Here is a 25,949-nt window from a genome sequence, read left to right on the forward strand (position 1 = left end):
CGAACTAAACATTTGAAATATATGAGTTTGTATGTAATGTATGAATATAATATACAAGTTTCACTTTTTAAATGGAATTACTGAAATCAATCTACTTTTTCATGATATTCTAATTTTATGACCAGCACCTGTATATTATATAATATGCTGAATATATATTAAACAAACATATAAGAGCTTCAGCTTTCTAGCTCTTGCTGTGTAATTTATGTTTCTACCTTTTTACAAACATATGTGAAGGCAATTAGAAACTCAAACTGTGAACAGATGATGGTTGATACACAGTGTGAATCAGTGCACTTTTGTCCTGCTACTGAGAAAAATGCATAAAAGTGCAAAAGTTTGCAAAGACAAATAAGTTTTGTGGAGATGCTGCTGTGCTTAAGTATAATAATAATAATTCCTTCAGGGACCTGCAGCTAACTTTAAAATCTGCATGAACTGATGGTGATTAGAAAAGTGAAATTCAGCTGCAGCTGTATCTGAAACAATTTATCTGCATAGTAGCACAAAAAAGAGCTTATCTTGTAGAAAAAAAGCCACAAGCAAAAAAAAAAAAAAAGCTTAGGAATACAATTTCCATTGTACCAAAACAAAAAAATCACATTGAGAAACGACCCCATAACAACAAAACTACACTGTTATTTGACTTTTTCAGACACACAAAAATGACTGTATCTGAACATTTGTCTTCATGCCTTAAACACCTTGTTTGACTTTTCTTTTTCCTGCTTTGTTGTTCTTTAAGTGAAGAGCTGTGCGAACATTATCAGCCAATAATGATCACGTTCAGCTGAAAGACCTCAGTAGGAAAATATTATTCTCCACTGGTTTTTATCATTTTTATCATAAAATAAACAATTGATAAGTCTTTCACTGCTATTGTTATTTTATATTATATTTTCCTTCTTATTTTCTTTTGTTGACATTAAAACCAAAGCAACTTGGTTAAGTTCATAAATTCAAAGTTAGAATATAAAATGCCTGGTTAGGGTTAGAAAACAAAATGCATGAGTTTATATCAAATGTCAGGCCAGTCCCTAGAATATGAGGTGTGCAGACACTATCCATATGACCTTAAAATGTAAAACACATACATACAAAAAGCACCCATTACACTTGTGGTTTCCAGAATTATGAGATTCTAATATTTCTTTCTGAAGATTGGACAGAACAGTAAAAAGTAATATATGACCCCTAAGGAAATATTTCTTGTTTAATAATAATATAGTACTTTTTTAAATTTCTCTGTTTTACAGCAGTAAAAACCTTCATATATGATGTCCTTATTTACAGTAAAAAGGACAAAAATGCATTCCTTTTTACAAGGATAACCAGAAGACATAATATACTGTATCTATTGTTAATACTGTACATCCAAAAGAGGATAAAAACTCACCTTCTAGTTCCTCTTTCTCATAGTGAATGTTCAACACTGAGCTGGTCCCTCCTTGGTCGACCACCACCTCCTCATCTGGCCTCTGACCCACACACACACACACACACACACACACATACACACACATAAAGTTTAATGTCACATATCAGAGGGTTTTTGGTACACATATTACACATTGCCCTCCAGCTCAATGACCTCTGTGTCAAAAAGACATATTGTCCATTTGGAAAAATGTATCACCTTTATGTCAGCTTCAGTACAGGAAAAAAACCCACAAAAGGTCATTTTGTCCAGAAATGTTCTGTAAAAGGAATACTTAGGGTCTTTTGAAAGGATGTTCTGTAGAAACGTTATGAACATTTAATATCTTACCTGTTGCACAACCTCAATTTGGAGAACTAGAGCTTAATTCTGATCACATTTATGAGCTAATGGCTAGTTCAGAAGTGAATGGTGCCAGGGCAAAAGTGGACTGCTGCTGTCTTAAAACAACTCGTATCTCAGTCAACTCTATTTTTTTAGTCCTTCTAAACTGTTCTCCTTTGAAGAGAAGACACAAACACTGTCAGTACTTGGCACAAGCTTTTCAATAAGAAGCATCATATTCCAGAGACTGTGTTCTCAGAGAGTTTGTCATGAAAAACTCATGCTGACACACATCAGAGGTAAATGGAGTATGAGTCACTCAGCTATTCAGATCATCTGTTCAGACCTAATAAAATGAAATTAACAGGGTGCCATGTCCATCAGTGAGACAGGATGTTGCTGCACACAATTTTACTATCCCAGTGACAAAGGTTTCTCAGAAACAGTGATGTTTGCTCTTGTGCATTGGTTGCTGTTGCCCGTGGTCATGCATCTGTCCCATGATAATGAGGGCAGAGTCTTACAGGAAACTCCACCGTGGCTGCGGCATGCTTGTGCTGCAGCTGCACTAACTCGGATCCCTCATTGCTCTGCAGCAGAGTGTGCAGAGTTTCAGTCTACCCTCTGTTACCTTCACAGATGATCTCAAATTCAACTATCAAAAAGATTTAATAGTGTATTTTTATGACAGTTTTTCGAAAGCGCTCAGAGGTCATACGACACACGTGTGTGTTTGGTCTGGGACTGCTTTCTGTCGCAAACACAGAGCATCATGCTGCTTTGAGATTTCATTTCCTTCCATGACTAAGCACTTTATTGTCCCGAGACAGTTCTGTCCATTTGCAGAATGAGTCTTAATTACAAAAACATGCTTTGCCCAACCACTGAATGTGATTTGTAGTTTTACTTAGTTATAAAGGAGATGGAAATGTGGCAGATGGATGCATTTGTAACTCTGCACTACGCAACAAATTTAAATGAAATGAAATTTCACATTTGATTCCTGTTGCAGAAGATGTAAGAAGAAATAGTTTCTCACTGGCTGTTTTGTGTTTTAGTAATGTATATTTGTGAGATTTAAAGGCATTTCTTCAATTAGATTATATAGAGACTTTTTTTAGTTTTTCATTTTTGTCTAACTTAATTTCTTACAATTATTTAATTGGTAAAGGAAAACATTTTACTTTATGTTAAGTCTAACTGTTGATGCTGGAAAAATCAGGTCATAAAGCTGAGAGAATTGTATATAAATCTGTGAGACAAGAACTGTGTCAAGGCACAGATTTGAGAATAAATGTTTCTGCATTTTAAAAAAGGCCAAAAGCATATTTCCTCTTCAGAAGAAGAGTGGAATTGTCTGGATGACCAACAAAACTAAGACGTAGGGGATGAAAAGCCAGGCAGAGCCACCTTTTGGTTCCAATCAGTAAGATCTACAAGTGTTTATGGACCTCATTTTTACATACAGTTTTAGGCAGACGTTTACGTACACTCATCACTGACATGAATGTCATATTAATTTGGGACTCTTAATGATTTATTTGAACAATCTTTTTCCCATTCTGTAATGACTATACAACCTGCAACTTCAATGGTATTTTCTCTGATGCACTCTGGGTCAAGAGTATACATGCACTCACCGAAATCTTTCATAGATGGTGTTGAAGGTTTTAGAATGACTTGACTTGACAAAACCAAGGCCTATTAACGTCTCATTAGTGAGCATGACTAACTGCAGTTGGTAGTTTCTCTTTGCCAGCATGAAACTGTAAACTGCTGAAACACCAGTGTTACTGTCCACAGTGAAGTGTTTTACATCTCCAAGGGCTCTAAAAGGGTGCTGACCAAGAAAGAAGCTCCTGCTCCAAAAAGCTCAACTGAAACTTGAATGCCTTCTGGAGAAAAGTTTTATGGTCAGACAAGAAAAAGACCAGAATGACACCAGAAGCTTGTTGATGGGTACAAAACGTGTGTGACTGAGGCACAGTTTTATAAGCAACATTTAGAGAAAACCCACAATCAGTTCAAACTTATTAACCCAATTCTTGTTCTTAAAAATCATCAAAGTTGTATGTTTTATAATCAGGTGGGAAAAACAATTCAAATGAATCATTAAAAGCTCCAAATTAACATGACATTCATTTTAATGATGAAAGGGTCTACCAGCCAAATCTTTCTGTACTCTCACATGGAGCCAAATACACAAAACGCCTTATCAGTCACTGCAGCGATGCAGAACGGATGAAAAGCAACTCTAAAAGCTCTCTGTCCCAGAAAGGGTGGCAGACTATCAGATCAGATCAATTTGGATCCATCTGGTCCACATTTACAGAGAGGGGGAAAAATCCATTAATGTAAAGCCTATTTGATAGCTATAATTACAAACTAAATATAGCTACATGTCAATAAAGACAAGACACAGTGAATGACAGAAAGCATTTTGAAGCATCCCTTGTGGGAATTAGATTACACCAAATTCTGTTTTTTTTTCTTTGTTGTCCCTGACCCACAGTCACACTGGTCACAGTTCAGTGACATCACCTTCTTAATGGCAGATTCATGCAGGCTTTTGTTTTTCAACAGGTTAATGGTTCCCTGTCATTCACATCTCACCTCCTCCGTGTCACATTAAGTACTTGAGCTAATTAAAAGCTCACATGCCACTTAAAATTTTGTTTGCTCTCTGTGAGTGAACACATCCATGACCACTGGCGTGTACACGTGCACATGATTTTCCACTAAAAGGTAATTTGCGTGTCGTCACCAGACTCTATCGCCTGGCAACCGATCTCATTGTCTTCACGCTTGTGCTTCAGCTCAGCATGAGTAGCAGCATTCAGGTGGGTCTATGACACAATAATTTTCCACACGGATCAGCTTGCCAGTGCCACAGCATTGCTCCTCTGCTGGACCCAAAATGGCTGCATGTCCTTGCAGCTCTGTCCTTTATAAGCAGATCAGAAGGTAACCAGCTGAGGCATACCCACACAGGGGCAGCCGGAGTAAAAAAAAGCACATGATATGCTGATAAATTTTAAAAACCTATGACGTGAATTCAAAGAGATAGAACTTAAGAGCATTGTATTCCCAACAAAGACATGACTAAGCTTTTGCTTAGAAGCACATCACAAATATTTACAGCCTAAAATACCCAGTTCTGCTCACAAGATTGTTCCAAAACAGCAAATCATTGAGTTCGCCTCAACTTTATTTTAAGCATACAGGAGTTTTAATGTATGAATTCATTGAATTAGGTGGGTGCTGTACAATCAATTTTGTGTAAAAATATGAGTAAACTGTTTAAGATAAGAATTTCCTTGGCGAATAGATGGTAATGAGTTCAAAAAGATACAAATTTAGAGTTAATACCAGTCCCTTCCCCAAAGTCATTGAAATTTTTTTGTGCACAACTAATATTTGAAAGATTTCTAAATTTATACTGTTTGCAGACAACATAAATATCATTCGTTGTGGTCATTACACACATCTATTTTACATTTTGGGAGAGTGAAAAAGTGTACGCTGTAAAAATCTCACATGAGGTTTAGACAAACTCTGAAGCCCCTCCTAACATCCATTAAATAACCTCCTTTTAATAGCCTGCATCAAACTGAAGGATGCGTTCAGCAGAAACTTATTCATTAGTCATGTGGGCAATACTGTTTAAAGATAGATTTGAAAATATCTAATCTCGCATGCGTGAAGTTGTCTATCATTATACATTCTCTCCTCAATTAATTTTTGATGCTATGCTGATCTTCTTTAATACAAAATGATCCTTTTTGTGTGGTGAATTTCTTTTAATCCTTAACACTGATTCACAGGATGACTTCAGGCGAGTTCATCTGAAGTCTCAGCATGCAAAAGTCAAAAATAGAGAAATGCTTTCACTCTTTGATTGCTAAAAAGAGATTCAAGACTTATTTTCCAACAAGCCAAATTGTCCTAAAAATACGCTGGATTCCCAAAATGGTAATGAAAAGTACAGTTACAAGGGACACTGTGTAGCTATAAGAGTCTGAAAAACCTTCCTTTTATGGAGTAATTCAGAGATTTTGATGCATGATGATAAATGAGTTATTAATCTACAGGAGCTTATAAACAGGAGGAGTTGTTGCATATTCTTAGGCTTCTTCTTCAAGACATCAATTTTTATTAACTTCTGTTTCTTGCACCAATTTTAATTCTGTTCAGGGTCACCAGCCAACATGAAAAAGCAACCATGCACACACACAAACACCTCATGGCCAGTTTAGAGTTACCCGTTAACTTAACATGCATGTTAGGTTTCTGGACTGTGGGAGGAAAAATGGAGTACTCGGAGAAAGCCCACACAGGTGCATGGGAGACCATGTAAACTCCACACCGGACCTTCTAGCCATGGGGCATCAGTGTTGTCCTCCGTCTGATTCATTTCTTCAAAATTGATATTGCTGGGTGCAAAATGACATATTGTCATGGTTACAAAATGCAAAGTTAAAGCCAAAGTGAAAAACACCGAGCTCTTTGAAGTCTTTGTTCTAAACATGTGGTGCAACAATGATCTGCATCCCGGCTAAGTGGGGCAATCAATGTATTACACAGAAATGTCCTCTCACTCTGTAAGCACTGTGATGGAGCCGTGACTGGAGGCACTGAGTGAAGTAAAATTGGGAAATAGACTCCAGATAAAACCTTTTACACTGAAAGACCATTTCCCCCATTCACCAAGAGCCAAACAACCTGGCTTTCTGCATATTTTCTTCTCAGCTGAAGTCATTTTTCAACAAGGACACTGAGTTAGTGTCTCTATATTTACTGGCTTCTTATTGCAAAAAACCGAATCATGATACTTGCATATGCGTATATTGTGTGGAAAGTAAAGAGCATGACCATCAGCTACACCGGCACGGAAGAGAACAATCAATAAGTCCATTCATTATTTATCTATACAGCTTAGGGTTTCAGTTCTTTCAGGGTTTGTGTTTTTAGACTGAACTTATTCCCTCCTAACAAAACACTTCAGTCATTTCCAGTTAGTCCTCGTTTTTTGTGTTTTTCTCTGCGGCCCCTTGCTTTGTCTTCCCTACAAAAACACTACTCCATTTTCCGCTTCTTCTTCTCTGTCTCTGAAGCAAGCTGAGCTGACAGCAGGGACTGAGATGCCGAGTCTGACAACTGGGGCTGTCACTTCCTGACTCAGGTTTGTGTCTGGAGAGCCCAGACCGGCCCTTCGAATTGTGTCCTCGGGCTACTGCTACCTCTTCAGAGCACCGCAGCATCACCAATATACTACAGAGAGCAGGGACAGAGATTCACTCAGAGGAGAGTTAAACATGAATGGCAGTGGAGGGAAGAAAAAAAAAAAAGAAGTAATGATGAATCAGCAATACAGGAAAAAACAGAGAGCTGGAGGAGGTCAGATGAGAGAGGAGGTTGTTATGACTGCTTCAGCCCACGAGAAGCATGAGTCATACACAGCTTATTGAATGCCACACATGCAAGTCTGCCTCTAATTGTTTTCTTTCTACAAATATTACAGCAGCCTTAGACAGCCCTGTGGGTAGGAGACGAACATATCATAAACTTTTAACCGCAGACATACACCTTACATGATGACAGGCTACAGACGAATATGAATCTGTCAAAGTCTGGCCTTCAGAATGCCTTTTTTGGAACTTTATATTGGTGCAAAGAAAGCAACAAAGCACTAATACAAGAGAGTTTGATGCTTATCTGTCTGGAAAAGGTTACAAAACTATATATAAGAGAGTTCATATCCATATCCAGAAAGAGCTTGTGTACAAATGGAGGAAATTCAAGCCCATTGTTACCCCCTCCAGGAGTGTTCCTCAAACAAAGATCAAGGTGTTTGGTTGAACCAGAAGGAACGCAAAGTGACTTTTATTCATCTAAAGGCCTTTATTCCATTGGCTAATATTATTTTTGTGATTCCGCCAGTGGAGAGCGAAAACAATGGTGCGCATGGCAGGACTACAAGGAGAACCTCGGGAACACTGCAGTCTTCCTGGAGAGATAAGACCAAAAATAGGGTCTTGTGAAGTCAATGAGAATCTTTCTGTTTGTGGAGAAAGAAAACAGTGCATTCCAGCAGAAAGAGCTCATCCATCTGTGAGACATCATGATGTGACTTGGGTTTGTTTTGCTGCATCTGGTCCAGAACAGCTTATCGTAGCTGTGGTAGAGTGGTGGACTTCATGTAGACAGCACCAACTTGACCCGAGACATTACGGTCCTGAAAGCAATGCAGGCTGGTTAAAAAGCTCATCCAAGTTTCCCTGGCCTGGATAATGTCACAGCGTCAGATGATATAAAAATCTTGAGGAAACAGGATGGTATCGGTCAGAACAGGTCAGCACTCGAGTTGCTTTCAGCTGCACCTCTCGGGAGTCACATTTGTGAAGACGCAGCTCTTTCTTTATCAGCTTAGGGCTTCACTGTGCGGCAGGACAACATATGTTTTTTACTCTCAGATTTTCAGATTGTCTTCTAAAATTATCTCTCTGAGATCTGAGATCAGAGATCAGCGCAATATGTACACATTACAGTTTTCAATTCCAGCAGGAATACAAGCTATTTAGTGCAAGAGTTCCTATGATCTTTATTGCCTTTTATGGTCAGATTTTTTCATTGGTTTAAAGCACTTTTAGTGCTATTGTTTTGAAGAAATGATTAAAGCTGAAATTGTCCCTTTAGGTGTTGCTCTATCCAGCATTCCCATGAGATCCACCATTGTTCTGAGCTCAGGCTTGCAGCCTGCAGCCAATTTAATTGAAGTCTTTTTTTACCCCACTTCTTATGTCACCGGCATTTCCCATTGGTCATAAAATTAGCTGCAAGGAGCAGAATGTGCACTTGAAGACAGCGAACAAACTTTCAAAAACCTTTGTATCTGTTCCACGGACTCATGGAGACTTTGTGAGTCCGTCTGCTGATCGCAGCTAAATATCTTCCATTAAACTGTGACTCAAGGTATGTCATGTTACACATTACAGCAGTTTTCAAACATGAAAGAAACATACTGACTCCTACGTGTCCGCAGTTTTAGAACATGTTCAGTTTTACTCTTTAAATATTGCATTCAGTCATCTGACTGGTGAGTATGAATCCTTACAGCTACATGGGATCTATGCCAATAAACTGATTAAAATCAAAGCATGGGAAAGATGCCCAAAAGCAACCCCCCACCACCACCCTCCCACACACACACACACATAAATATTATTTTCAAAGGCTCAGTATGATCATGAGGATTTATTTTTGCACTATCTATTTTATACTCCTAATTTCTGCACCGTGTTGTGTTCAGAGGGCAATTATTCAGATGAATGAATAAAAGTCAAAGCATGTAATACTTCTGCCAAATAAGACAGCACACATACCGTATTTCAGCGTTTTGCATAAATTGTTTCAAACTGGTGCCAAATACAATCAGAATTCTGAACATAGCTTTAGTGGCTCGTGAGTAAGCATTCCAGGTAATAAAATCTTGTTGATCAAATTCATTTAATGACAAATTACTGTTTTATAATCCTGAGTGCTACTGAAAGTTAAGAGTCACTTGAACGCATCAATAACTTCAATTTTGCAAAGTGCTTTTATTTATTAGAAATAAACATAGCATTCCTGGAACATAAATAAACTTTTTGTCTGTGTACTTAAAACACTAGTTCAGATCTTTTAAAGCGGGGTTTTGTGGGAAGCTTACAAAGAATTAAAATTGTACTTGGAGATAATGTAAACAGTTTGGAGGTCCACGGAATCCCCTGTCAAAAAATCTGAACTTTTCCTTTAATTCATCTCCTGTTGCTGTGTTCATGTGTCCGTCTGTCGTCAAAATATTTCATGAACCACTTGACAGATTTCAGTGAATCACTCAGAAAGTAATCACTGGATGGACATCTACAGCTGTTTTACTCTTGGAGTCAATCTGATACAAGATGGCTGCCACAGCCAAATTACCTTAGCAAACAGGAAAAACGGCTACAACTCAGTCAGTTTGACAGATATTGACCTAACATTCGGTGTGGTAGTAGCTGAGAGTCATTCCTAACACATACTCAGAGCATGACGTCTTGAATTAGATTATGCATAACTTTATTTCCAGTGTTCGACCAGCATGCTTACTGGACGCAGAAAAGCTTTACTCAAGTCTTTCTGAGCAGTTTATGCGAGCCACTAGCATTGCATTTTGGCAGCAAACATCACATTCAGTTTCAGGTGGGGCTGAAGTGCACAGGTGCTGTGGACAACCTGACACCCAGAGAGTGACACGGAGCTTACATAACCCTCCTTCTCTGAAACCGCCTGTTCCTGCCTGCCAGAGGCTTCCCAGCTCCCCTCTGGTTCCTCTCCACCTGTCTCCTGCTCACAGACAGGATGGGATTATAAATCACCGTGCTGATATGACTGTTGGAGCAGTCTGCAACAAGTCCATTAAACTATTAGGCTGCACATCAGGAGGCTTATACTCCTGAAGTGGTCATTTGGTGCTTTAGCTCTCCCTGGTTCCTCTCTTTGCAGCCTGATCTAGTGGAGCATATTTAACACCACACACTCTGTCCTCCTCTTCGAACCACCAGGACATGAAGAAGGATGAACTGTGGACAGATCTCCAAAAAGTGAAAGAATGGCGCCAAGGTCATTTGAGGGTAATCACTAAATAAATTCATCAATAAAGAACACTCTGTCCACTCTATTAAAAAAAAAAAAAAAGCCGGATCTTCTTCCTCACACACGTGACCTCGAGGAAGAGCACTTGACATTTCAATGAGCATCGAGCGGGCTGTGTGAACATCCATAACCTGATCGATGCTCTCGATAATGTGGCCGCGATGAGCGCGTTCATTACTTTTAGTCTCAAACTCGGAGGAAAGCCGTCCGCGCAACGTGACGCCGAGAAAGGAGCGGCGCACGTGCCAGCGAACACCCCGAAGCACCTCTGCAGGTAGAGCCCAACTTCACTCCGCGCTCCTCTCGCGCACCTGCCGCCGCAGAGTTGAGGGGGATGCTGAAGTTTGGGCTGGCTCTGGCTCGGCTCAGTCGGAGGTTACAGGCTGCAGCAGCAGCAGCGGCAGCAGCGGCAGCAGCGGCAGCGCGCGAACACCGCGGAGGACTTTACTTTACCTGGTAGCTCAGGATACTCTGCGACTCGTTGGCTGTCATGCTCCCGGTTGTGTCCGAGTTGACCTGGTCATGAACGGTGGGACTTTTTGTCTCTGTATGTCTGTCTGTCTGTCTCTCTCTCTGCTGTCAGAGGACGTTCTGAAGGAAAGGCAGTCAGCAGCTGGCCGCGGCAGCCTCCTCTGCTGCTGCGGCTGCACACATGTCCACGGCTGACGGCTCTCTCACACGCATTGATGAACAAAACAAAACAAAACAAACAAACAAACAAAAAGATTCAGTTTAATGATGATGTCCAAGCCGCGCCTCCAGCTCCCTCCCCCCCTCTCTCCGCCCCCCCTCCCGGCCGGCCTGCCTGCCTCCCGGTCCTGGCTGTGGAGGCAGGATGCAGAGAGCATCACCGCGGCGGCAGCCAATCAGAGCGCAGAGGCGCACCACAGGCTGACGCACTGCTGCTACCCGCCGCAGCCAATGAGCCCAGGGAGCTGCATCACTTTCACACAATGTTCAGCGTTCCAGCTGCTAAATGTTGACATCACTGTTCATAACCTTTACACTAAGAGCTTCTAATTACAAATGCAGCTTTCACCAAGACTCCTCACCATCCAACCACTGCCGGCAGTAGGTGCGTGCTTGGTGCATATAGTAGTAAAAGTGGGATTAGGTGAAGAAGTTATGAATAGTTAATATCTTACCTGTTGTCGGTAGCTCATTGAACAACTCCAGTTTAAAGAAATATAGTTTAATTTTGACCAGATTGATGTGCTGACAGCTAGTCTGAGTATTAAAGTGGATCGCTGCAGGGCTGAATTGATAATCGGACATTCTGGGTATCTGTCATGGGAACTTTTTTTTTTTTTTTTAACTGACCAGCATACAAATAATGTGAGGTAGGGTAGTCAGTTAAGATCCCTCTCGCCTGAGTTTACCTCTGGCATCACTGTGAGTCCAAAATGCCCATTTCTATGTCCCAGTCCAGCCCTCACTGCAGCCATCTTCAACAACTTCAAATAAAAAAGAGAAATTATAGCAGCTATTGTAAATATCACTGTATAAAACTTTGCACATTTCTCACTTTTATATTACACAAATATTTTGGAAGAAATCTTTAAATATTCTTGCGAGAGGTGCTCCAGGCTTCACAGGAAATGCAACAACTTGCTGCTGCTGCTGCTATTTATGCTCATTATAACCATGTAATTCAATGTAAACAATCATGTACTGTAAAACTGACAGAGTTAGCATGATCTGCTATTACATTTTTGAGATTGGAGCTGTTTAAAATGGCAGTAATCCACCTTATTTTCAGCCATGGTCATATTAGCTGTCAGCTTGTCAGTCAAATCAGAACTAAAGTCTGTTTTCTAAAAAAGAAAACTGAGGTCATTGTAATGGGAGAAATACTGTTTTTTAGTGATTCTTGCTGCATGTGACCACCATGTTTTAGTTTAGTTAGGAATGCCTTTATTCTTATCCCTATAGGGTGCCAGGATGTATGTGTTATCTGGTCCTTTCTGTTTCCCCCTGACCCCTCCTGACTGCATGGAAATTTACCAGTATGTGCCTCCTTAATTACCTCCCCTTGTGATCAGCTATCTGACCCTTCTGTTCCCCCCTGACCCCTCCTCATCCTACAATGGTATAAGAAGGGGGAGCTATCTGTAATGCTTCAGATTCACTCTGTTGACTCATCTCAGCACAGTGATTCTCAGCTATGAAGCTTAAATAAATTATCCTAAGACAAAACTCTTCGTTGTCCTCTTTGTTAAAGAAAATTCCACAACATCATTCGGAGAGCTATCTACAACAGGTAAGATATTATCTGTCCACAAACCTTTCACAGAACTCCACTGTGAAAGATCTGATCTACCACTTCTGGACAGAAACCTCAGATAATCCGGTACATTCTCCATCTCAAATGATGCTAATTTATATAATAAAAAAATAAAAAAATAAATAAATCTTGTAAATAAAAACAACGATTCTACTTTTCCACCTTCTTTCTGTTACCATGCAGCCTACCAGTCTCCTGTTCCAGTGTAAATACTTGTTTTTGTTTAGCCTTTTTACTGTTCTTGGATCTTCTGTTTAAGCTCAGTTATCTTTTACTCAGTCCGTTTGTTAGTTTTCTTCCTTACTGTGTTGGATTTATTGATTTGTTTAAGATTTTCTGCTCCTGCAGCTCCCTTTTGTTGTTTATTCAGTCACCTCCCTGCCTCCTGTCCTGTAGTTCTGCAACCAGCTCCTCTTCACTCAGACTGTGACAAGCACATACTTCATAATATTTACCTTGAAGTGTATAAAGTTGGGCCCTGTGATGGACTTGTGACCTGTCCAGTGTGTCCCCTGCCTCTCTCACAGCGTCAAGGAGAAGCTGGTAAAAGATGGATGGATGTAAAAAGTTGGAAATGTGCAAGTTAAAACTACCTTAAAGTTCTAATTAACAGTACTCAGTCAAGTGTGTTTGTACTTAATGTTCCTTTTAATATTTAGCATTTTTGGTAATCTGGAAAATTGTCAGGAGGATGACTGCGGTGTTAGTGAGTGATTTGCAAACTTTTTGAACATTAAATATACTTCAGGGATACATTGCTTTCTCATTCAATAATCGTAACCAAAATAAATATTTCAGGAGACATTATTTTGCCGGATTGTTAGAGATAGGCCCCAGATAGCAGCGGGTAAAGAAAATGGATGGGTGGTTATGGGAAAGTCGTGCTACAGCTCCCCCTGCAGATATTTGTACTTCATTTATTCCCAGTAATCTTGTTTTATTGTATTCTTCCTTGAATAAATTAAACCACGTTTTTCATTGGTCTGTGTTGGACTTTTAACTCTGTTTAGTTCAGTTTAATCTCGTTTATTTGCTACTTTATAAAAACCTGTCTAAACATGAAACATAAATTAACAAAAGCGGTTTAAAATACAACCTGTCTGTAAAACTGTCACTAATACCATCAGCTATTACAAATATAGCCCATTAGTATTATTATCATGACGTTTAAAATGTCTTATAAAACCTAAAACTCCTACTGTCATAAATCATAATTTGTGAAAAACACCAGAACATGTTAGAAAGCTTTGTGCGCCACCTTGTGGAAATCTACTATATTGCGTAAAGTATGATTAATATTTTCAAGCATGGGGCGTTTAAAGAGAAATGGCCTTCAGCTCATGTCTCACAGGGCTGTTTGTTTAAATACAGTTTAATATCTGCCTCCTTTTAACTAACAGACGGCATCTGTTTTTGTGATCAAAACAATGTTGGTTTATCCACCCGCCACACTTGACTGACTTGATTTCAACAGGTTTTCTCACTTGGGTTCACTGGGTTCAGATTCCAGGCGCCCGTGAGCACGTAGATGATTTATTGTTGCTTGTTGTGAGACTCACGGTGCATCTGATGCTGTTGGAGAAGTGAATCACTTCAGTCAAACATGGCTACATGGCTTCGCATCGACCCACTGAGTCCTGCTGTTTTTGGTGCTGTTGTTATGGCAACTATAAACATTATGTGGGAGCATGAATGGTTGTTATGGCAACTGTCTGTGGTGGGTCAAAGGAAGCCGGAGGCAGCAGACAGAGTGACGGGGTCACTAGATTCAACAGAGTAATCTCACTTATTTTTAGAATCAAAAACGCGTCTTGGGACCAGTTTGATGCATGTTTATGGTTGTTCATCCCGACTGCTCGGGCTGTAGATTTTTGTGCATGCTTTTGTTTTTTATTTCTCCAGTGATCAGAGGCTGTGGTGTGTTTGAGGAGCGCTGCCAGCTCATATTGGACTGAAGCTCATTTCCTCTGAGGTGGAGACAGCTGGACCAAACATCTGGATATAACTTGGAGTCAGATAAAGGGAAAGATGCGAGAGGTCTTGGTAAAAGTAAAATTATAGTTACACTATAGTTCAATATTTGATTTTTTTTAACCTGCTCTCTTGTACTCCAAGCAAATTTATTAATAGTACAAACTGTGTTGTCTTTTGCTCTGAATACCTTGGTTAGTAAGTACACTGGTAATGATATCATAAATGTGTCACAAAATCAATTTTGTGCTGCTAAAAATGTTTCTTCTCACAGTTTTTTTCCAGAGCATTTCCTCTTTTCTTCAGTTATTCTTGTGCACAGACCAACTTGATGAAATACATCCAAACTGACAGAACCCTAATTAATGAGGGTAAATGGATGGATCTGAAATATCTGCAATGTTCTCCAGGTTTGACCTCCATTAGTGTTTTTTTGTACTGACTGAAAACCTCTGATTCTGCAAAGCATGTTACCTTTGGGCTTTTTTACTCATCCTATTTAATGAGAGGCAAGACAGAGTTAGAGAAAGAGCAAAAATAAAATGCAGACATATACTTTTACAATATTTTAGTTTCTTCTGAAGAGATTAAAAAAGGCAATTTATAGGACTGAACATGAAATTTAGATCCATGTAATTTAAAGTAAATTTGACATGTTTCTACATGTATTCTCCTCAGATCAGTCTATCTGTGGAACACCTTCACTGAGAGACCCTTTAACTCTCCTTGGGACCTCCAGCCAGGGGTGCCTGAGGATGACCTGCAGCTGCGACAGGCCCGTGACAAAGACTGGGAGTCATTTGTAATCCAAGACGTGCAGTAAATCCTGCAGACAGCCCGAGACCTAGTCGAGCACAGCGAGGCAAGCTTTGAGCTTCGTGGAGCTGATTTACTTTGGGCAGAGATCTGAGCCCTTGCCTTCTGGAAATCAATGCTATTTGGACCATGACACCATCTAATGTTATGGCCGTGCAGCTCTGTTCAGCTGTGCAGCTGGGCATACTGAGGCTTTGTGCTTCCACCGGAGGCCTTCAAGTAATCCACAAAACTGCTGTAAACGTCTCTTTATTTTCATCATGATTCTTTTGAATCGCCAAAGAACACAAGACTTCCTAATTCGTGTTTTTAATGCACGTCTTTGCAGGTTTCCGTGGAGGCAGATGAACCTGCCTCAGCTCTCCTCACATCAACACAGTGAAGATGGTATAAAACTGTCATGGTTATTGGTATTTGTGTAAGCTTCTGTTTTGTTTCTGGTTTTCTGTTTGTTTCTGTGTTCATGTGTGCTGTCACTATTCACTCCTCCCCAGTCACTCTTTTGCCCTTGATTATCTGCCACGCCCATCTCCACCTGTAAGTCATTGTAATCACTCACCTGTGCCCACTTCCCATATTATCCCTTGTGCATATAACCTGGTCATTTTCTCCACCACCCCGCTGGATCATTGTTGTTTGTTAGATGTTGATGTTGCTCATAGCCTTGCCTTGCCTTGCCTTGCCTTGCCTTGCCTTGCCTTGCCTTGCCTTGCCTTGCCTTGCCTTGCCTTGCCTTGCCTTGCCTTGCCTTGCCTTGCCTTGCCTTGCCTTGCCTTGCCTTGCCTTGCCTTGCCTTGCCTTGCCTTGCCTTGCCTTGCCTTGCGTTTTCTAGTTTTGTTATTTTATTAAATCAGTTTTTGTTTTTGTAAAGATGACTCTGCGTCTTGGGTTCGCCACGCTCACATCGCAGTCTGACAAAAACATCTCACTTCTTCAGACAACATTTGAACCCTGACACAGGATTTCTGTTAATGTCTTCATTAAGACAACTTGAAGGCCTTTCACTTCTAACCAGGTCTTGTTGCTGGAAACCACTGTCTGGTTAAAGGCAGTGGTTTCCTTTCCCAGTGGCAATAAGGATCGGTCATTCCTCCATCAGAAGGACAAAGCACAGGAAAACATAAGCAGCTCAGAGTTTAGACAACAGAAAACAGCTGAAATTTATTTATTTTTTTATTTGTTTTTGCTTTTTTATGATAAACCCTGACAATGAGCACACTGGGCTGCTTTCAAAGCTTAGTTGGGTGATATAGTTGTAATTACTTTAGATTTCCAGCAGATGGAGACAAAGGACATGCTTTGGTCGAACAGCAGCTACTACAGGAAATAAAATCTGAGAAAATATCTCACCTGTGTTAATATATGGTAGCAGCCCCTGCATAATCAGTTCTTAGGAGGCTTTAGTGTCTTTTCACCTTCACAATTGTCAGAATACTAAAAAAACAACAAAAAAAACAATTTCTTATTTAAAAATAATTTTAAATTCAGTTCACATAATATTGCTACTTAACGTTTTCGGTCAACTGCATTATGTATCAATAAACGCATTTTTATGTATAAAAGGTTACACCTTTAAATAGGTAAATTAACATAAATGTTTGCAGACAGAAAGTAGCAGAGATGAGTTATGATGCGCAACAAAATGTCAAACCAGACGTGTTCTGGTTTATGTGGTGTTTGTCTAAACCATTAAGCCTCCAGGACTCACTGACTGTTCTTTATACAACTGTAACAAAAACACTATATTTTATTATAAAAATGGGTAAAAGCTGCTTCCAAGACAGCAAACAAACATTACAAGTCCCCAGACAAACAAACAAAAAAAAAAGGAAATCAGCTTCAATTCACATAATATTGCCACTAGTTTAAAGGTGCTAATGACATTCCAGACTGACTTAATTTTGAAAATAAATAAATAAAAACATGAATACTTGGCTTGTTGAAAGGCTTGTGATGCTGAGCACTGAAACATTAGTGCTGCCCTGGAATAAACCTAAGAATGAGTGTTATTATATATGAATATCCAACTAGCCTAACCAAAAAGGTGGTGATCAGTGCACGTTTGAATCACGTCTCATGCATGTTTTGTTGCAATTCTAAATGTCACCACAGACAGACTGGTTCATGTGGTTAAATGAATGAAGAGTGTCACTCTTAAATGCTTTCAAAAACAACCAAAACAAAGATCCATGGGAAAAATAACTTTATTAATACACTTATATGATATATATCAACATTTATAGACAAAATATGTACATCAGACATCTCTCTTTAGGTCCCAAAATATAAAACCTTAAGTACCTCTCTCTGTAGAAAACTAGTTTTCTGGTAAAACTTACATTCACATCTCCCCTCTTTGCTTCTCCAACTTCAGTATTCATACATTACAGAAGAAACACCTGCAGTTTATCAGCTTTTTTTTTTAATCTTTCTTTTTTTTTCTTCACAAGTAAAAAGGCAACAGCAAGAACAAACACCGGGTTTGACTTGAGCAGAAACACGTTGAGTAGGTCCAGCACAGTGCTACAGAATGTACAGCTTCTGAGTTCACGACATCGTCCGCGCACTCTACACGCCCTCCTAACGTACTGTCTGGGTGGGCAGAGTGCAAGAACGGGTATCAAAAATAGAAATGTACAAGAAGTTTATGGACAATAATTACATGACTCCGTCTCAACTGGCTGTTTGTCAACAGAAAAGTACAAGACACTCACTTTGGCCATGTGGTGGCCTATCCCTTCATCCACCAAGGTTGTATCCTCATACCCGTCTGTTTACACTTTGAGGACATCCTTGAGTTTTATGGTGACAGTCATCCTGATGTCTGGCTCAAAGGGCGTGTTCCAGTTATCAGAATGGTGAGCAAAGGACATAGGCAACAAACTTTGGGTGACTAATTATGGCTAATTTGGTGGAAAGGTTTCTAGAGTACAAAGAGGTGAGTCTTTATCGCAACAGCTACAAGATGCGACAATGTTGTTTACATCTCCACAGCAGCATCTAAAACATTTGTCTTTACATTCAACCAACATATATATGTGTGTGTGTGTGCAGGGCAGTTTTGTTTATGATACATCAGAAAAGAGGAAAACCACTGAGCTTTAAACATTCACTCAGAGCGTTTGCATCCCTCTCAGTGGGGCTGGATGCTGCTCTGAACCTTTGTCTACATAATCATTTCTACAAGTCATGAGGAAACGAGGAGGTGAATGATTATGAACAGCTCTGTCATGTTCTCTGTCCCACTGCTGGCTTCGTCTCCGGCTACTAGAAAGACATTGTCCCTTCTTTTTTTTTTTCATTCTTTGGTTTCCAGGTTGAGGGGTGGTACTTGCTTCAGTGCCTGAAGGAGGGCAGGGGAGTCCATGGGGGTCTGAGATATAGCTGGCGCCGGTGATCCTCCTCTGGGAGACAGCACCAGCTGAGGTGGGGGCGGTCTCTCACCTGACAGGGTGGGCGAGGAGCCTCCCACGCCGGGGTACAGCATGGGCACGGCTCCAGGATACCAGCATTTCTCCAGCATTGGCAGGTAAGCTGCAGCAGAGGGTGGAATGAGGTAGAACGGCATGCAGAGTGGGTGTGGCGGAGGCGGCGGGTGGCTGGGGGAGACGCTCATGTAGCTACCGAAGCCGCTGGAGGACGACGAGATGGAGGACTCGCCGCTGGAGAGCAGCTCGTCCTCGGAGGACTCGGCGCGGGCCCGTTTGTGGCGAGGTTCGTCGTCCTCCTGCTTGATGCCGGAGCTCTGCGGTCGCTTCGGCTGGCTCTCCTGACCGTAATAATCTGGGCGACCCTGCAGAGCCCCTCTTTCGCTTTTCTCCAGCTCTCCCCCGTAGCCACTGTCTGTGTCCGTGTCGCTGCCGCTCTGCTCGCTGCTTGTCGGAGCGTACGCCCGCTGGATGACAGGCACACAGTTCCTGCCGTAGCCCTCTGTGGGCTTCGGGGGCATGCTGGTGGGCGCCTCCTTGTGAGGTTGGTGCTGTTGGTAGGTCGGGATCTCCTCGGGACGAGGGCTGAGCGGGGTGTGGGGTCGGGGCACACTCTGCAGAACCTCCGCAGCAATTTTGTGAAGGTGGCTGACCAGATGAGACGGAGTTACGTCTTCGGCAGACTCGTGACTGGCGAGATACTGAAGAACCTCCTTGGCGCACATGTGGAAGCCAGAGCGAAACATCTCTTCCGACTTCTCCTGGTTAACAGGTGGCTGCTCTGTAAAACAAAGGAACAAGAACATCAGTGAGAAACTTTGTAATTCACACAGATGTGCTTTTTTTTTTTTTAAACAGGCAACGATCAAAGTCATCTTGATCCTGTAGTTCTGAACTCATTTGACTATTTAGCATTCTGTTCTGCAGCTACTTTACATCTGTGTGCATGTCAAGCGTCTGCGGCTCACCGATTTGCATGCCGCTCTGCAGAGCCAGGATCTTCTGCTGCTGCTGCTCCAGAAGGGAGGTGAGGGCTTTCACATGCTTGAGCGTGAGCTCTAAAACCACAGCCTTCTCCAGATGGCCCAGAGTCTGCGGGAGACGCGCACAGTCAGCACATCTTAACTGCTTACCCAACACACAGAGACTAAGCTGCGCTAATGCTGGGCGCAAGGCCTTATCTACTGTCATACATTCATTTAATTAGCGAGGCAACTGCAGCAACTAATAAGCAGCAACACGGGAAGGCGACCACTAGAGGGCGCACGGTCAAATCCCATTTTTTCCCCCCTCCCAGCCTCGAGCCACAGTGTAAACTTACAGTGAGTTTTAGGTGCTCGGGTAATAAATCTTTCAGCTGAGCGATGCACTCGTTTATCCGATCGCGTCGTTTCTTCTCAATAAGCCTGTGAGGCAGCTTGTAGGTGTCCTGCGCAGAACAAACAAGGCACGTTGCGTAAATACATTCCCAATAATCCGAGGCAGAGTTACACCCATCACGGGGAAAGGATCCAGAAGTTATGTCACAGCCAAAAAAAATGGGTCAGCCATTTATGACAACTTCTGTCCGCTTTAATTCCCTCCTTGGAGATTATAAGCGCTAAGCCCCGCGGTTTGAGCGCATTAACAAGTTTGCAGCTGATAATAATAAAAATGATAATATTAAAAAGCGCACACTTACTTTGCTCTCCTCTCCTCTCTTCATTCCCCGCCTGGGTTTATACACGTACATCTGGAAATCCATCCTAAAAGGACCAAACAGGGCAGACACATTCAGAATAACACAACTCTCATGAGAGCTTTTGGTAGAAAAAATAGGCTTTTTTTTTTTTTTTTTGCCAGAGTCTGACTTACCCCTGCACGTCTGACAGATCAGCGTGGTGTTTGGACAGAGACGGTGGCTGTGCGCTCGGGATCCGCTCCATGCTTTGTACTCCAGTAATAAAAATAAATAATAATAATAATAATAATAATAATAATAAGAAGAAGAAGAAAGGATAGCGCAGCTCCGGTCAAGATTTAGGTCAGGTTACTAATAAACGCGCAGCCAAGCAAAAAGCTTGTGAATGGTAACAGCAAAACAAAAAAACGCTTTAAAAAATAATAAAAATGTTTACGACTTCGCCATGTTTTCGCGTCGCTCTTGTTCTAAACGCTGTCAGAGTTATTCCATGTGAGTCCCTCCGCAGAAGGATGCCGAGCCTCCCTCGACGGCGCGCTCGGGGTAAAGTGGCGGAGCTCGGACCGACGAGTTGAATAAACCCTCTGACTCTCCGCTCAGCCTTGACCTACCTCCCCGTCACATGAGGCTCACGTGTTAGACGGCGCTGTATTCTCGGTGTGGGGGGGGCGGCCCGCTCGCAGCGGACCCGGCGCCCGATTGGCCGGAGCGCGGCTGACGTCAGAGGGAGGGCGGGGCGCTGCGGATCCCGTGTACCACCACGCTGAAGAGTGTGGCAACAAGGCCCGGGAGCGAAGGCGAGACCCGGACGGGATTTCAGCGGGGACTGGCGAGCGGAAACAATGCCACCATGTAAACAGTGTAGGGCGACACAAATGCACCGAGGAAAGAGGGGTAAAAACAACATGGCGACATTAGAAATGTGGATTTAAAAAACATTAGCAGGCGGTATAGTTGGAAAATTAGCCCGCTAGCTGTTGTTCTAATTTAATATTCACGCTGATGCTGCTAATAATAATAATTTGCAGGCCAAACGGTGCGGTCACGGTGGGAGTGCCACGTGCACCTGTGCGTGGCCGGCTGCGTGGAGTCCGTGCCTGTTGTCATGAGGCGTGCAGCCTGTCACGTTGATCTCCTCATGGCCCCAGGAGCCTGCTGGGCAGACAAAGCACATCATCACATCCAGCTCATCCTGCACAAGGCAGCTACACCTGTCTGCAGACCAGGGTCAAAACAACCCCTACACACACACACCCCCTTTATTTTCTCCTTTAAAGCACAGAGTCCTCACAACAAACAATGCATCAAGCTTTTACACTAGAATGGTTTTCTGTTTTCCAAACAGTATCAGCCTGCTGTGTGGCTCAAAAAAAATCTTACCAATTCAGATAAAGCTGGTTAAGGCGGGTGATAATGTAATTACCTGTATGTGTGTTTGCTTGCAGTGTTACTTAAATATCCCAAACCATTGGACAGATTTTAGCAGCTCTGATTAATCAGATGTGTTGGTTTTTCAATAAAAAACATTTAAAACTAACAACAGAGAGCTTTTATTTTTATTGAGTGCTTTTAAAAGTGCACATATCTTTCTCCATAAACAGAGTTTTTGATGGATAATAGTGCTTTTGGAGAGACACTGGAGTACTGAGGCAGGGTGGAGGACTCATGAATTACAAAATCATCCTTGCACATGACGGGTCGGTTATAATTAAATATTCTTAATAATGACAGAAGGATACTGGAGTCAAAACAGATGTGTGATACAATCAAACTGAATAAGATTTAAACAACGGGTAAAAACAATTGTTTATTTCATGTGTTAATATGTATTTATGTCTGTGACGAAGTGGCAAATGTCAGGACATTCGAAATATTGTACAAATGGTCTTTTTGCGCTGATTACAAAGTGAATTAAAAGTGCGTAAACTGTACGAGCATGTTTTTTTTTTTTTTTTTTACTGCATGATTTTTTTTTACCAAGTGCACTTCCTCATTTGGGGAAGGCTACAAACGAGAATAAATAATTCCCAAACGAGTTGTTTTTAAACCTTTTGAGTCACGATCACCTTTAGTGTGCTTGAGGAAAGCTGACGGCCATTTAGAAACAGTAGTTTAACCTTTGAGCTAAACTCTGAAGTATCTAAATAAACTTCATGGTAGTGACTTGGGGGAAATACCAAGCCTTCATTTCCTTCAGTGTGACATTTGGTTTGGTTCTCCTCTCGACTTCACGGCTGACGCAGATACAGTTTTCACCAACAGAATATTTTGCACACTTATTTTTATTTAAATAAGCTCCAAGAATGGAATGTACAATCCAGACACAAACCTTCAATTAGTCTGGTCAAGCAGCACACCAAGTAACATCAGTATAAACCTTCTTTTCCTCTCAAACACTCAGAACTCTGTCATTCTTTTAGTGATGTTTTACAAAGTGAACAAAAACACAATTATTTAGGTGCTACAAAACAAATATCAGTGCACAGGACTAAGCTGATTTAGGAAAGTGTCCATAACTCTGTGTAGACCGACTGAAGTGGAATATTAATGTCTGCATGACATCGCTCCCAGAACCCTAAAATTAAGATGTGTGTTTCTGTTGGAAGTCAAAAAACAAACTAAATAAAAACAATCATAAACCTACTTGTATATTAAAGCAAAAAAAATAAAAAATAGGCTTTGCTGCATGTCTCCAGTAAATCCATACTGTCCATTTGTCATCTGGAAAGGATTCTCAGAGGTCAGGGTTATTTATCTTTACAAAAAAAAAGCTTCCATGTCGCTCAGAATCTCTTTCGTTTTTTTTATCTAAACTGTCCCAGAACAAACAAGACCTCAGTTTGCGATAGTCATAAATTCTGAATGTGAAAAATAAACACATGCCTTCATTTAAAAAAAAAGGACTGTATGGGTTTTATAATTAAGCCACATTAATGGACTCATGGAAAATAGTTATAAATTCTGTTTTAACCCTGCTCTGTCTTTACATTTTGTATAGAAAATAAACTATTTCAAATAAAAAAAACATATATAATCCAAAAATAGTTACTTCTTTAGACGTTGCATGTTCTGTAGCATTCCAATTGCTGTCAGATGAAAACAGATTTTTAAATAATGTGTTGTACAAGTGAAAAACAAAAAGGCCTTCAAATCAACATGTGACCTGAGTTTGCTGGTGAAACACCGAGGAGTAAAACCTCACCACAAGGACACTTACTGGGAAAACTTAATCAGGAACACCGACTAAACTTTGGTTGCCAGAGAGGTCTAATCCAGAAGACAGTCAGAGAAGGAAACTTTGAATTCGCGTTCATCTTCTCGACTTACGGGACTGACGTCTGACGGCCCGAGGCACTTTGTGCACACCTAACCCACGCAGACGTGCCCACGCTAGGAAGCTTCTTAACTTTCCCTTCACACAGACTCTCAAAAAATACCTGCTGATTCAAAAAAACAATCATCTAGCAGTGTCTGGTGAAGAACAGCGTCAGGCATTGATCTAAATACGTTTGGGCACTTTTTTGGTATTTTTACAGCGTGTGGGGCACACTCAGGGACTGGTGAAATTGTCCTCAGGAGGCCTCAGGCAGGCTGCTGGGGATTAATATTCAAGTGTGGGGGATGACCCAGAAGTCCGATTCGTTGTTTCTGCTTCCTCTGCTCGGTCATCTGCACAGAGAAACAAACAGAACGGCACAAAGATGACATTTGAAGCAGCAGCACTTCTGTAATCTAGCACTGTGAGTTCACGACAAAGATTTCTTTTTGAGAAACTTGTCTTCATTGGGTGGCTTCATAAAAATGTCAGAATAAACTGTTGCAAAAACCCATGGGTGGGCATAATCTCAAAAACCTGGGATTAGGAGGTTGAAGAGGTGGTGGTGGAATGAATCAAGAGATTATATGGATGACCTGAGTTCTCCTTTAACAAAGAAGTTTTAGTCTCTGTTTTGGTTTTGGTTTTGCTATAAAGGGATAGTCTGGAATTTTTGAAGCAGTATTCTGTGGAAAAGTCATCTAGAAAAAGACCTCTGAACAACCTCAATTTGGAGAAACTGAGTTTAATTCTGACCAGGCATACAGGGTAAGTGCAACAGACTATATTTGCACTTGCAAACAACCATTGCATTCTATGTAAATAACTGTTTATGAAAATGACTGTGATATGAAAATTTATAAAGTATTATTTGTGTGAACCGCTATGAAAGCTTTGAGGCTCCCCTCGAACTTTGTGTGAGCTCATCAATCCAGTCAGAGTTAAACCTTATTTCTCAGAACTGAGGTTATTTAATAACCTTTTCACAGAAGCCCATGTTGAAATATGGTAAATGGACTGTACCAATATAGCGCCTTTTTAGCCAACCAGGCCACTCCAAACACTGTACAACACAATCATACAGAGCTCTACTACATCTCTACAAAGCTAATCTGAATAAATCATCTATAGAAACTAATCGGTGGTTTAATCTGAACTGTCACTTTAAGGCACCAAATACTCCTGAGATGGAAAAACTACATAGTTACGGTTAGGAACAAAAATCTAAATCACACCACCTTGTGACAAATAATGAAAAATATGTGGTAGGAGTGCCAGCAACACATAAACATTAAATTATCTACGGGTTCTAGAAATATAAAAAGCAAAACAAAACAAACAAACCAAACACAAACCTCTGATCACAATGGCAACATCGCTACCAAACGGGAACCAAAAGACAGAACCCAAATGAAATGTAAATCCAGTGTTATTATGAGTGATTCTGTCACTTGATACGGCAGCTACCTGCTCCTTGAGCTCCGTCAGCTGTCCAGACAGGTTGGCCACCAGCCTCATGGTCGACTCCAGCTTCTCCTGCAGGTTCCTGATTTCATTCTGCTCGCCCTCTGCGTCGCTGCTCACCAGTGACATGGCACGCATCCGAGGAAACCAGTCCAGGTTGTGCTCCTGTGGTTGAGCAGACATATCACTGATGGAGATAAGCGAGACCAGGGGTCTGCAACCTATACAACCAAAAGAGCCATTTCTGCTCCTTCTCTGACTAAGTAAAACTTATCCGGAGCCGCAAAACCTACTTACAGCTTTAAATAAAGATGACGCAACTCATTAAGTGTTCTAAATATAAAATTAATTGTTGACATTGTAGATTTTTATGCAAGGACAAAGAAAGTGACCGAACAATAACATGTCAGGTCATGTGAGTCCTGTCCATATAATTATGGAAAATTAACCATAATTACTAAAGTATATACCGTCTAACAAACTGTTACAGTAACAAGGCTATTTTGTTGGGCAATTATTTGTGACTATCTCGTGCTAAAGTTAACAGCCAT

General features: G+C 41.1%; 3 protein-coding genes and 2 long non-coding RNA genes across 8 annotated transcripts in view; 2 read left to right on the plus strand and 3 right to left on the minus strand.

Annotated features, from left to right (window-relative positions):
• Positions 1-11,187, minus strand: part of slc4a8 (solute carrier family 4 member 8) — a 29,133-nt gene extending 17,946 nt beyond the window's left edge. For both annotated transcript variants that reach the window (XM_017415992.2, XM_017415991.2), the window contains exons 1-2: positions 10,892-11,187; positions 1,400-1,481 (exon numbers count right to left, since the gene is read on the minus strand). In XM_017415992.2, coding sequence (XP_017271481.1) covers positions 1,400-1,481; positions 10,892-10,930 — 121 coding nt within the window. In that variant the 5' untranslated portion in view covers positions 10,931-11,187. The remainder of the gene's footprint in view (positions 1-1,399; positions 1,482-10,891) is intronic.
• Positions 11,188-14,449: 3,262 nt separating this feature from the next.
• Positions 14,450-15,991, plus strand: LOC119616995. The gene is made up of 4 exons (XR_005233125.1): positions 14,450-14,765; positions 14,968-15,103; positions 15,372-15,746; positions 15,838-15,991. It is a non-coding gene; the product is annotated as an uncharacterized LOC119616995 (long non-coding RNA).
• A 1,704-nt stretch (positions 15,992-17,695) lies between these two features.
• On the minus strand, positions 17,696-21,241 carry LOC108235806 (class E basic helix-loop-helix protein 40). Its single transcript, XM_017416044.3, has 5 exons — positions 20,792-21,241; positions 20,619-20,682; positions 20,259-20,366; positions 19,906-20,029; positions 17,696-19,718 (listed from the first exon to the last, which is right to left on the minus strand). The coding sequence occupies exons 1-5, from the start codon at positions 20,860-20,862 to the stop codon at positions 18,808-18,810; spliced, it is 1,278 nt and encodes a 425-aa protein (XP_017271533.1). The 5' UTR covers positions 20,863-21,241; the 3' UTR covers positions 17,696-18,807.
• A 124-nt stretch (positions 21,242-21,365) lies between these two features.
• On the plus strand, positions 21,366-23,368 carry LOC119616989. Its single transcript, XR_005233118.1, has 2 exons — positions 21,366-21,512; positions 21,647-23,368. It is a non-coding gene; the product is annotated as an uncharacterized LOC119616989 (long non-coding RNA).
• Positions 22,883-25,949, minus strand: part of itpr1a (inositol 1,4,5-trisphosphate receptor, type 1a) — a 74,234-nt gene continuing 71,167 nt past the window's right edge. For all 3 annotated transcript variants that reach the window (XM_017415941.3, XM_025005834.2, XM_037975500.1), the window contains 2 exons: positions 25,402-25,563; positions 22,883-24,287 (listed from right to left, as the gene is read on the minus strand). In XM_017415941.3, the coding sequence (XP_017271430.1) occupies positions 24,201-24,287; positions 25,402-25,563 (249 nt within the window). In that variant the 3' untranslated portion in view covers positions 22,883-24,200. The remainder of the gene's footprint in view (positions 24,288-25,401; positions 25,564-25,949) is intronic.

The sequence above is a fragment of the Kryptolebias marmoratus genome, linkage group LG4 (assembly GCF_001649575.2).
Source record: "Kryptolebias marmoratus isolate JLee-2015 linkage group LG4, ASM164957v2, whole genome shotgun sequence".
Taxonomy (NCBI): Eukaryota; Metazoa; Chordata; class Actinopteri; order Cyprinodontiformes; family Rivulidae; genus Kryptolebias; species Kryptolebias marmoratus.